Source organism: Chanodichthys erythropterus, chromosome 11, assembly GCF_024489055.1.
Source record: "Chanodichthys erythropterus isolate Z2021 chromosome 11, ASM2448905v1, whole genome shotgun sequence".
In the NCBI taxonomy this organism is placed as follows: Eukaryota; Metazoa; Chordata; class Actinopteri; order Cypriniformes; family Xenocyprididae; genus Chanodichthys; species Chanodichthys erythropterus.
This window is the reverse complement of record NC_090231.1, coordinates 34,548,690-34,560,938: the sequence shown is the minus strand read 5'-3', so window position 1 is coordinate 34,560,938 and position 12,249 is coordinate 34,548,690. Positions and strand designations below refer to the sequence as shown.

Sequence of the window (12,249 nt, the reverse complement as noted above, 5' to 3'; positions counted from 1 at the left end):
TAATAATAGATTGTTTAATATCAATTCATGATATTTTCTGAGATGGTTATCATACTGTGAAAATACCATACCATACAAATATAATGCAGTAGAATATACTGAAATAATGTAGTATTTTCTGTTTGTTTTTTTCTTCAGAGGCGATGAGAAGAGCACCAGATAAAAATGAGGACATTATAAATTATGAAATAAAGTAGCCCTTTATTTTAATTAAAAACTGAATTAGCACAACATAATGTCTACAATTTATGTAGAATTAATGCTTATGCTCCTGTATTTGTATTTGCATTCTGTATGTCTCATATATGCTATATGTTGTTTAAATTGGGGGAAAAAACACCATCACTTTGAAACATATTTTGTTTTCAAACTATACATTTAGTGAGTTTGTATTTGTCATATTTGCTGTACTTTTAGAAGCTATGCTTTTCAGTCTATACTAGTTGTTTTGAAAAATATACTCAACAATAAACAATGCACTGAAATTATTATTATTATTATTTTTTTTTTGAGTCATGCGCAAAAGATTTCCAGACCGCCTGAGTTTTTGTCAATTGGCTTTTAGAGGAACCGTGTGCAATAGATGAAAATCACATTTTAGACAGCATTCTTAAATATTTTTTTCAAATAGTTTTATTTTAATTTCAATAAGCAATATAATGTATAAAAAAACAATCACTAAATAGATCATTTTAAGTTCAGTGATTTATTTAATTGACCCAGATCCACATACATTACAGTACTTTGAAATACACATTGTTATACTGCATTATGCTGGGAAAATGAAAAGCATGTATTTGTCAAATAGTGTAAAAATGTGTCATGTGCATGAGTATCTTCATGCCAGTGAACATTGTGAGCACTGAATTAATGTCAATGAACATTTATGAGTTTTTGACCCTATGGGTGCGTTCACACTTGTCATGTTTGGTTCGATTAAAATGAACCCTGGTGCGGTTGCTCGGTTAGTGCGGTTCATTTGAACATAATGTGAACGCTGCCATCCAAACCCTGGTGCGCACCAAACAAGCGGACCGAGACCGCTGAAAAGATGAACTCTGGTGCGGTTCGAATGATAAATGAACGCAACACGGACCAAAGACATGTAACCGAACCAAAACAGGAAGACGAGTTCCTAAAAAGGACAGAATCTTCACGCATGTCAGTTTTTCTTGTCATAGTTGCGAGTTTGCCCATCACGGGCATCAGACGCGCGTCTCCACGCAGCAGATCATTTGTATGTGTGACGGATGGATTCCCGCCGCTGTTTTGACTACTTTACACATTTTATAAGCTCTTCACGAGTTCCCAGCTGGCCAAAATACCATCACATGCAGTCTACACACCGCTACGCACACGCAACGAGCACATTTACCTCAGCAAACAGCACTGTTTTGGATGTTCGGTAAGTTCCGTCTCAAAATAGGCAATACGTCATATAATCCGGCCAATCACGTTGTGAATGTATCCCTATGCCTGAAGGTTCGGTATCTTTTGGTTCGGTGATAAAATTGACAGTGTGAACGCTAATCAGACCAGGACTAAATTTTTTTTTCTTCTTCTTTGGTCCGGACCAAATGAACCAAACCAACGAACCGAACTACAAGTGTGAACGCACCCTATGTCACTCTTACAAAGGACAAGGATGCTTGAAAGGTTATCTTCACACACTACAACCAGTCATGTACGTTTTGTATACATAATCATTATTATTTTTTTAGAGATAATATACTCTAAGTTACATCATTGTTCACTATTCAGTGATGTAAACTCAGGTTTTAGCCAAGCAAATAATTATTTCCTGTTCCCAGGCATTGCACAAAAGTTTCAAAATTTTTAATTTTTTTGTGAATTTTCAAAAGCTCAATTCTATATTACAAATGCAATAACTTTTTGTTAGACTTTACACTTTTTATGTTTTACTGCCAAATACTTGACTGCAAGTGTAATTTGCACTTTATGTTATGCGACCTTGTTTTTAATTGCAAGTTTAATGCTGCTGCTTGATGCTTTAGTTTGTATCATGATATTTCTCTAAAGCTAAATGTGAACACTGAATGAGAGGAAAGAAGAGTTGCCTGAAAATAATTCAAATGAACACAACTATATAACAATCTTTCTTCTTCATTATAACTACAAGGGATTACTTCTACAACACATACTGTAAATAATGTAGGAAAAAAACTGAACTATGTCAACCAGTGACTTCAGTCTAGAGCTTCTTTGGCCTAACAAACATTGTAATAAAACATAATATCACATTACCATGACACATGGAATCAATAGTGTAAAATGTTTACAATATAATAACTGAATGATGACTTTCTTCTCATCAGACTCTAGTGCAGTAAATAAAGGAACAATCTTCTTAATTTTAGGAACATTATCTTCACAATCAAACCAGTGTGAGGCTATTTAAGCTGTCAAAGCTTTCCCCCCCTTTTTTCTTTTTTGTCAAACAAAGGTATTGATTTAATACTAGTGTAGAAAAGTGGTAGCCTGATTTAGTTTAAATGTGTACAGTACACTGGCTGGGAGGACCAGCCATTCCCATGATGCCATGCAGTACTCAGGCATCTATACCCGTGCTGACAAGCAGTTCATAGGCAGGGTCATGACCTCTGCGACAAAGGACCACACATGCACACAGCAGCCCAAGCATCTGCAGAGAACAGGAAACTGTGGTCAAGACATAAATTTAAATTGAGGGCGATAACAAAAGATTATGAGAACGTAATATTATAGAGCAATGATGAGAATACTTTTTGTGCACCAAAAATAACAAAATAGCGACTTTATTCCACAATATCTAGTGATGGGCGATTTCAAAACACTGCTTCATGAAGCTTCGAATTAGTGGTTCAGAGCGCCAAAATCCTAGTCTGGGTAAACCCAGCCTGATCTGCCGGCGATTTGATTTCGCTCGGCAACTCAGTCTGGAAACCCGTGCATTCATTTCTGCTGCACTGTTACACTTTTGCGGGAACCAATCACAGACTGGCTTATCCACCTTGCTCGCTATCGGCGGGTATAACACGATGACGATACAGAAGCGAATGCAAGCAGCTTTCAAACTCTATCTGAGCTACCCGCCTCTCCAAAATAACGATGCACAATCACAGTGACACCGATTGTGTTAAGCATTTACCTTATCTGAGAGAAATGTAGCAGAATGTTGATCCGACAGCTTCTTCATAGAAAGATTACAAACAACGATTGATGACACACAATGATTCTCTGCTGTTATTTTGGTGGTTTGTTTCACGATGTGAATACAGGACTCTTTTACTTCAATGCCCCTTGATGGCAGACAATATTTTTATTAATCGCTCTATATGTTTCATCTCCCTGCTTCTTGAATCTCGCGCCGCCTGAGCTGACTGGAATTGTTTTTGGTTGTCATGACAGTGACGTAGTTTAGGGCGGCTATATTTCACTTTCATTTACACTGAACAGTATCAGAGTTGCCTTTTAACCTCTCGACGATGCTGAATGACTTCTTTAGTTAGCAAACAAATTGCTCGAGTGGGTGTAAATACCACACACTTTCATGTTTTTTTTGCACAACCTGCAAAAATTGCTCGATGCCATTGCTGCTTCTGCAAACCGCGGATCATGCTACAAACCAATACAAACTAAACCTGCATCTCAATCAGCTCCCTAGTTCCCTAGGTCATGAATCAGTATATCATGAAAGTGAATGTGGCTGATTCCCTGATCAGTGCCCTGACTACTGAACTAGGGAGCTGATTGAGACATGGTAAACCTGTCTTGAGTTTTCGTATCGCTCTGCAAAGTACGTCACCCGGATCGTTGATCTGATTAATTGAAGGACTATCCAATTGCGTGAATAATGCTCGTTGATCACGACTCTTTTGTGGTGTAGGAAATACATAGCAAACTGCCCAGACCAATGTTCAATTTTAAATTGAGCTTGGTCTGGTGATAGCCAGACTACCAAAATCCCATGATTTCACTAAACGAGGCTTTGTTATGTCATAAGTGTTTTGAAACTTCAATAGTTCACGTGACTTTCGCAGTTTGACACGCGCTCCAAACCACTGAAGCTTCGAAGCTTCATGAAGCAGTGTTTTGAAATCACCAATCACTAGATGTTGTTGAATAAACTCGCTATTTTGTTTTTTTTGGTGCACAAAGAGTATTCTCATCGCTTTATAATATTAAGGTTGAACCACTGTAGTCACATGAACTGAATTAAATATGTTTTTAGTAGCTTTCTGGGCATTGAAAAAGGGAGTGTTATAGCTGGTGATGCAGGCCTCCCTGAGCCATCAGATTTTATCAAAAATATCTTAATTTGTGTTCTGAAGATGAACGAAAGTCTTACGGGTGTGGAACGACATGAGGCAGAGTAATTAATGACAGAATTTCAATTTCCATAGCGACTTTATTCCGCAATATTTAGTGATGGGCGATTTCAAAACACTGCTTCATGAAACTTCAATGCTTTGTGAATCTTTTGTTTTGATTCAGTGGTTTGAACGCATCAAACTGCCAAGTTTCAAAACACTTATGATGTAACGAAGCCTCGTCAAAGGCCTCGTTTAGTGAAATCATGTGATTTTGGCACTCTGATCCACTGATTCGAAACAAATGATTCGCAATGCTTCGAAGCTTCATGAAGCATCATTTTGAAATCAGAAATACATTAATTTGTGTTGAAAATGACCTCAGAGGAAGTCTTGTTGCTAATGCTAGGCCGATTGTTTTGTACATAGTATTTATGTCTTGGCTTAATATAATACTCAGGTAAGATTATAAAATAATTTGAAATCAATCTTTCATGTCCATGTAATAATTAGGTTACTTTGAAGAGGTTTCCATTATTTAACACTCCTTGTACTATGCTAAAGTGTGTGACAATTACATTACCTGTATGGCAGCGAATGTTAATGCAGCCAGTATGACGTACAGCATAATGTCCTTAAGTTTCTTTACTACAAGAACTTCACAGCCCTGTAACAAGAGGTTCAGTTATACTAAATAAGTCATTTCATAGTTTTGGACTTTAGGAGAATGTGTGTGAGGGTGTTACCTCTGGGTAAAGGTCTCCTGGTCGCATTAACGTCCCAGTGCAATTACTGATGGTGGGTTTGCAGCAGCTCACTGGAACGCTATTGTTTTTGGACTCAATAAACCAGTGAGTGTTCATCCAATCAGAGTAGTTATGAATGCCACAACAGTGGAGCTATAAGTGAAAGATTGTAAGAAGAGAAGTTTAGAGAGAATTAGGGGGGAAAAAATGATGAAAAAAGAGAGACAAAGGAACTGATGGTGTTACTTGTCTCTGCACATAGTCAATGGCCCTGCTGGGAGCATCTGTGTTGGTGCCTTTATATTCATTATATACTTTCTGAATAGAGTGATTCACCACAGCCTCAACCTTTTGGAGAAGAAGAAATATGTTCAGTGTATTAACAATGACACCTTCAAACTACCTACATGTAAATTTCATTTTAATATTTCCAACCTTGGCTCTGTAAATATACCCTAGCACCACTACAACCACCTCTGTGGCAAAGACCAGTAGCAGCACTGCTGAGAACTGCAGAAATATCAGGCAAGAGCAATCATGAAAGATTCCAAATAAAAAGCTACTGTATATGTGAAAGTGAGGGGTGTCAGAGTTTACCGTGACCAGGCCACAGCGGCTTTCTCGAATGGTGGCACAGCAGCCAATGAAGCCAATGACAAAAAGAAGCGTGCCCACAGCAATTATCACCATGGCAGGGATGAAAGTGTAGATATCCTCGAAAAAATGATCATAATCATCATATGTGATAAAAACATAGGCCCCAGTGTAGCACAGTATACCTGCAGCAGCCTGGGAAGAGTGCAACAGAAATATTGTTAGTGGTTCTGAAATTGCAGACAATATAAAAACCTGTTTTGAGAGAGTAAAATGTCTTCCTTTTGTAATTTTTGTTTTGGGATTGTCATTTTAATTGCATAATATCAAATCAGGCATCATTTTACACTGTTATCTCTCCAACAAGTGTTGTTTTTTAGCCTAAATTAGTGGCAACATTACAAATAACCTGCATTGTTTATGTCTGTCTGAATGTATCAGTTGCCTCTAAGCCTGTGAGGGTCCCACTAAAATGTGGATGAGGGCTAGATTTTAAAATACTGTTGTATTTTACTTTTGTTCATAACCATTTAAAAGAAGTTTTATTAAAATTGAGTTTTATTAAAATTATGTCACAATTACTATTACACAGTTACTATAATAGCCTATATAGTTTTTAAGTTGCGTATTGACAAACTAATTTTACTGTTATTAATCACAATCCACCATGTTTAATTATTATATATAATAAATAGCATAATATTATACCAATTATATAGGCTTAAGTATGCATGTCACAATCATGTAGCCTTCCAGTTTCATTATTAGACTCGATTAAGATAAAAATTTAATTGACAGTGGTGATGACTGATAATATCTCAAAGATGTTTGAGGAAAAGAAAAGCTTTACACATTTCAGAAATGATAAACAAAACCTAAAAATTGTTACAATTATCCCTGCTACATAAATCCCTACACAACGATATTGTAGAAAGACATATATCATTGATTTTCCTTGCAATTGCAAACAGACATTACAGATATTATGAATCTTATTTAGCTGATCTTATATTGGGCTATTTGATATATGGATCTTATTTTATGGATACTGTAGATTGAATCTACAAACATGACACAAAGAGGACAAAACAGAAAGCTATTGAAATTCACCGGGTGCAATTTAGCGCTTGGATTCATTTAATGGTGCTTTGAGTCAAAAATCATAATAGATTTCTTTAAAAGCCTGTCTATTATAGATTGTAAACAACAGCTTATTCGTTGTAGGTCGTGTACGTTATCCCTGCAGAGCCATAGTGCCCACTAACGACTGCATTCAAGCTATTATAGGCTACTGTAGGCAACTTACCCAAAATATCAGGTTTAGGAAGACTAAAACCGTCTTCGAAGAAATAACACCACATTGTCCCATGATCACGCTGAGGCTAGAGTAAATATTTTGATCCAGGGAGAGAAATTTACGTTAATAGCAGATGCATATCGTGCGATTGTCAGGCTCCGCTAGTCAACAGAGCATCCAACTGGACAGCGGCAGTCACGTGTCCCACTGACCTCAATAAAGCGATTTGTTCGCTGTTTGTTGTCTGAAGGTAGACAGACGCTATAATACACAGTACAATGTCGTATTTTGGACATCATTAACTGTCCTAAATAAACTGCGCCAGCGTGTGTTCCTGAAAACTATAAAAAAAAAAAAACTATGAATTGAACAGCGAGTCTAAACGCCCCCTAAGGAAAATGGGCTATATGGGCAGTCTTTGCACACCCATCTCAACAATTTGTTGTGGTAGTGCAGGTATGAAAGTGATGTAGCTACTAGTCTTTAGTCATAGAAAATTACATATTACATCTGATTCATATGCTATAGGTATCAGTATCAATGGCAAAATGATGTGTAGGCCAACTCTTTGAAAGGAGAAGACATGTAGATGGACAAAATATATTTTAAAAAGCTTCATCTTCTTGTTATAGAAAATTAATCCAGGCTTCTTACACAGTATTTACAACTGGTCTTTACTATCTGGTCATGTTTTGTTTTTTTGTTTTTTTTTTAAAGAAGAAGAAGAAGGAAAGAGTAGGCTATTATGTTATGATGTAAAGTATTATATTGAATAAATGGAGAATATGGTCAGGTCAAAGACAATTGTTGTCATTTGTATTTGTCTAATGATAATGAACTTGTGTAAATTTATATCAGAGATGGTCAACTGATTTTCACACTGACAGAAACACAGACTCAAAAGGCATATTATAGATACCAGTTAAGTATTTGGTAATTCAGGTAGCACTCTTTGCACACGTTTGTATAAGCATTATATTCGGTTCTCAGGGCAAGAAAAATATTATATAACAATGTGTCAGTTTTCACCTTGCGTTATTCTTATGTGTACTATTTTGGTATTTTACTACATTTATAACTGTGTCATCTTGTATTGCTTGGAAATTTTGATTTTGATAGTTTGTTCATGTAACTGTTAAATCTAGGCTAGTTGTGATGTGCAAAAAAAATGATTAAATCATTCACCAGGTAATTGTATTGCTGAAGTTTGTCTTAGATTTCCACTTTTGTCTACTGTTGTGTGTGTGATGTTTGTAAAAATTTAATCATATACTCAAAACTTGGGCTGGGCAATAAAATGATAAACATTAATGTAGACATGTATTAAATGAGTAATAGAATATAATTACAGTTTTGTTATTAAGCTATAGCATTTATGCATTTGTATTTATACTAAATGTATAGGCTATTGTTTTTCATAACAAATAGTTAGATTTTACCATAGTGAGGTGATATGCGTGGTTTTACCTGTGATTATCATGATCTAAATGCATGGATGATTATGGGTAATTTTAATAAAAGTATACAAACAGTCAGAATATTTCAATTTTAGCCTATAAAAATGAGGTTGTTACAATTTTTACAGATGCTACTATTTTTATTAATTAACATAAATTTACATTTGCATCCTAACTCAAGCTACTGACAAATGCACACTTCTAAGAGACAAAACACATAATATTATTAATATTGCAGCCTGCAATGCAAACTATGACGAAGATATGTGCCATCAAAGTCAGGCAACACAAACCATTTGAAACAATATCACCCGTCAGAACATGCAGAAGCTAAGATATTTCTTTTGTTAAGGAAAAAAGTCTGAAAAATGATTTTACCTAATTTAACTTGTGCGTATTTTAATGTCGAAATTTTTTTTAAATGTTTTGAATATTCTGCCTCAGGTCATGCTCACCTGTTTGGCAAGTCATGTTCTGACATTAAAGAGTAGTTTTAAACCACAGTTTGGTTTCTACAATTTTTACTCAAGTGCAAAAATCTGCCTTTAAACTTGAAAGAAATACAGATTTGACATTTAGCGTGATTTTTTTTTTTTGGCCCAGCCCTAATTACTTTTTTAGTTGATATTGTTTTGTTTTCCTTACTGATGTCTTGAATTTCCTGTTAATGTTTTCTGTAAAGTACAATATAATTTTTTTACTTTTCATAAAATACAATTTGTTAGTCTAAATAGTACCTTCTACAAATACATCTCATTAATAATCAATGAAATCTCCAAGAATGTTGTTCTCTTAACCTAACCACTGATCTGTTAAACACATACATGCTTTTTCACTGAACGTTATAGAAATTTAGATACAAATTATGACACTTTTAACATTGTAGTTGCATGCAGGAGCAACTGACTTCACCAGTAGTCTTTATTTAATACAAATTATTGAAAAAAATAATACAATTCTGGACATCCTCTAAAAATAAATATACAAGTATAACTTGTTGCATTTATTGTGACATGGAGGTGGATAAAAGGTTTAGTTAAGTTGATGAAAAAGCAATTACAAATTCCATGTGAATTAAACCTTTGAAGATTTCAGGCAACGGAAGTCATCATCATTTTTTATTGTCTTGGATGTAGCTTTTTAATATCTTCATTAATATTGCAGTCACCTAGAACAACCAGAAACAGTTCATATGAATCAGTTGTTGATCTGTGATTATCATGCAGAATTGCCCAACTGACATTTTAAACAAAACAAGCAAATTCATTTAAATCACATAATTCATGAAAAGTAGAAGAATTCTCAGTCATTTCAGACCAGAGTAAAGTATAACCAATTCAGTCTCGGATCTTACCGGAACTTTAGGGCGGATCTCCTGCGAGTCGAGGTGTGTTTGAAGCGCGATCTTCAGCATCTCCTGGTAGAGGTCCTCGGGCTCGACCTGCTGGCGACTCAGTGCAGCCTCGATGGCTTTCATCGTGGAGTCCTCCTCGCTCGGCAAGCGTTCGCTGTCCACGACACTTTTCTTCCCCATAAAATGACCTTAAGTGTCAAATCACATTTCTGTTCTAGGTATAAGTCACGTTATATGTAGCACAATAACAAGTCATGTATGCATCTCACCTGTTGCCCATAAATTTCCTCTCGGGTTAACTTTGATCTTTGCAACTTTGTTTCTTAGTTCAGTCAAGTCAAGGCTCACTGAGGACGTAATTGAAATGTAAAAAGAGAACAGCACAAGGTACGTGAGGAATCCACAGTGACAAAAACTGGCTCCACTTAAACTGGACATTTCTAAACGTTGTCGTTGTATCCTCTCTCTCTCTCTTTCTCTCTCAACGCGCGTACATCTACTAGGACTGGGGGAGTCAGATGTTGTTTTTATATCACGCGGATGGGAGGGCTGGACGCGCTGTCGTGTGGTAATGACTTATTGCGTTCCATTCAGGTCCAGCGAATATTGCGACGTTGTCGATATCTGCAAATATGGTGCGTGTTGTGAATATAACAGAGCCTATGGAAAAGTAATTTTCACTTGCCAAAATTTTGCAGAGTCAAATTTCTGTGAACTGCAGCGTTCAGCACCATGGACAACACTCACAATCACATGCTAATAATAATAGGGGAGTTGCTGTCACATTTGACTTTCTAAAGGATTTCACATGAATTGTTAGTGCCATTATTAGTTGAACTTTATCCTATTGTAGGTTATTATTATATTTCTTTATTCTTCATTCTGTGTAGTGTTCAAAGCAATGTCAGAATACATATATACATACATATTATGGTACAAATTGAATTGCCATTGTAATTAATACAGCTAATGTTATGTTCTTTGCATCATGATCCGTTCATATGTTTGTTAAATGCAGAAAGGTCAGGTTCAAAGATCATATCTTGTGAGTCAAATCACATAATATGGTAAACTGCCAATACTTGTGAGTTATGACATTATGTGAAATTGTGCAATTCTTTTTTTAGTCAAATTTTGCTTTGCATATTTATTAAATTTTTTTACGGTTTATATTAATTAGGTCACTTTCATTCAGAGTCAATGGCATGCCTTACTATAAAAAAGCTTGTTTAAACATAAGTACATCAGTAAATAAATCAACTTTTTACAATAGAAAGATTTATATCAGGTTCTCCTCATCTTGTTTTCCCCCTTTCATGGAAATCAATGAGTTTCCCTGTGGGAGGAGGGGTGTTTCCTTCACACTTTCTGTTCAGGAGGGAGAGGGTGAGGACGCGAAGTGAACTTGCTAAGGGTTGGAGGTGAAAATGCAATCCATTACCACCAGTGACACCTCTTTTCCCAATAGCCTGACATGAAACCCTAATGATGTGACTCCAGTGAACACGCATTTTTTTTTTTTTAATCTTTCTTCCGCAGTCTGAAAATGGGCCAGTGACTCAAAAGGGACATGGCATGCCATTAAACTCAGATGTGTGGAAGCAGATGATGGCTGATTATTGCTGAGAATTTAAAGGTTCTAACCTTCCCCTGCCTCACACCTTTCTTTATGATAACCCACATAAGAACCAGGCTGTAAGTAAGAGTGCAGAGAAAGTATAGCCCTGTCTCTCACCCATGCTATTTTTAACATTTACGCACTTTTTAAAGTGTGAAAGAAAAAAAAGCAGAATGATTCATGTTTTATGACGCTGAATGTGATAACCACTATCTAATTATCACTTCGCATTAGTGCTTGTGTTTTTTGTTTTGTTTTTGTTTTTATGGCAGTGTGGGCCATTTTTAGAGGTAAGAAACAATTTGTAGATTGCCATTTAAAGTTAATATTAATAATGATTTAAAATTCTGAATATATAATTAATCTTAAGTTTTCTATTAATGGAAAAAAATGTATTGATTGAAATGTGAGACTGATAATGTGAATGGCTCTGATACACATCCCACAATGCACTTATAACCTCTGAAAACTACATTATTTAAATGTGATAAGTCAACCTTTAAAGAGAGGAAGACTATTTTTATCACATCATTCATCATGCATTAGTTCAGTACACTGGAATAATAGCTGTTAATGGGTGGCACGGTGGTTCATTTGGTAGCATTGTCTTTGCAAACAGACGGTCCCTGGATCAAGTCCTAGCTGAGCCAAGAGGCCTTTCTCTGTGGAGTTTGCATGTTCTGCCTGTGTCAGCGTGTGGTTGGCTGACAAAAAAAAGAAATTAAATGATTTTGCATTAAAAACAAAAAAAAAATTCATACACTCTAAAAAAGCAATTGGGTTTTTTTAACCCAGCGGTAGGGTTAAATGTTTGCCCAACCTGCTGGGTAGTTTTATTTAACTCAACTATTGTTTAAAAATTACTGTATTGCT

General features: G+C 35.8%; 2 protein-coding genes across 4 annotated transcripts; both read right to left on the bottom strand.

Moving 5' to 3' along the window:
- Window positions 1-714: 714 nt before the first annotated feature.
- Window positions 715-7,093, bottom strand: tspan3b (tetraspanin 3b). 3 transcript variants are annotated; one of them, XM_067400820.1, is made up of 7 exons: window positions 6,957-7,093; window positions 5,654-5,845; window positions 5,492-5,566; window positions 5,303-5,404; window positions 5,057-5,209; window positions 4,894-4,977; window positions 715-2,662 (listed from the first exon to the last, which is right to left on the bottom strand). In XM_067400820.1, the coding sequence occupies exons 1-7, from the start codon at window positions 7,017-7,019 to the stop codon at window positions 2,570-2,572; spliced, it is 762 nt and encodes a 253-aa protein (XP_067256921.1). In that variant the 5' UTR covers window positions 7,020-7,093; the 3' UTR covers window positions 715-2,569. The 3 variants fall into 3 exon arrangements, with proteins under 3 accessions (XP_067256921.1, XP_067256922.1, XP_067256923.1); XM_067400821.1 differs by lacking the exon at window positions 5,492-5,566; XM_067400822.1 differs by lacking the exon at window positions 5,654-5,845 and having other exon boundaries at window positions 6,957-7,019.
- Window positions 7,094-9,433: 2,340 nt separating this feature from the next.
- On the bottom strand, window positions 9,434-10,229 carry nmbb (neuromedin Bb). The gene is made up of 3 exons (XM_067401939.1): window positions 10,028-10,229; window positions 9,759-9,946; window positions 9,434-9,572 (listed from the first exon to the last, which is right to left on the bottom strand). The coding sequence occupies exons 1-3, from the start codon at window positions 10,194-10,196 to the stop codon at window positions 9,516-9,518; spliced, it is 414 nt and encodes a 137-aa protein (XP_067258040.1). The 5' UTR covers window positions 10,197-10,229; the 3' UTR covers window positions 9,434-9,515.
- Window positions 10,230-12,249: the final 2,020 nt, after the last annotated feature.

What these genes read in the sequence shown, in the direction of transcription:
- tspan3b (XM_067400820.1), bottom strand. Translation starts at nt 7,019, where the DNA reads ATGGGACAATGTGGTGTTATTTCTTCGAAGACGGTTTTAGTCTTCCTA. An exon ending in GCCGCTGTGGCCTGGTCACG is followed by an intron (nt 5,567 to 5,653) that starts GTAAACTCTGAC and finishes ATATTTCTGCAG; the next exon opens with TTCTCAGCAGTGCTGCTACT. An exon ending in CAGGAGACCTTTACCCAGAG is followed by an intron (nt 4,978 to 5,056) that starts GTAACACCCTCA and finishes CTCTTGTTACAG; the next exon opens with GGCTGTGAAGTTCTTGTAGT.
- nmbb (XM_067401939.1), bottom strand. Translation starts at nt 10,196, where the DNA reads ATGTCCAGTTTAAGTGGAGCCAGTTTTTGTCACTGTGGATTCCTCACG. An exon ending in AGGAAATTTATGGGCAACAG is followed by an intron (nt 9,947 to 10,027) that starts GTGAGATGCATA and finishes TTGACACTTAAG; the next exon opens with GTCATTTTATGGGGAAGAAA. An exon ending in AGATCCGCCCTAAAGTTCCG is followed by an intron (nt 9,573 to 9,758) that starts GTAAGATCCGAG and finishes TGGTTGTTCTAG; the next exon opens with GTGACTGCAATATTAATGAA.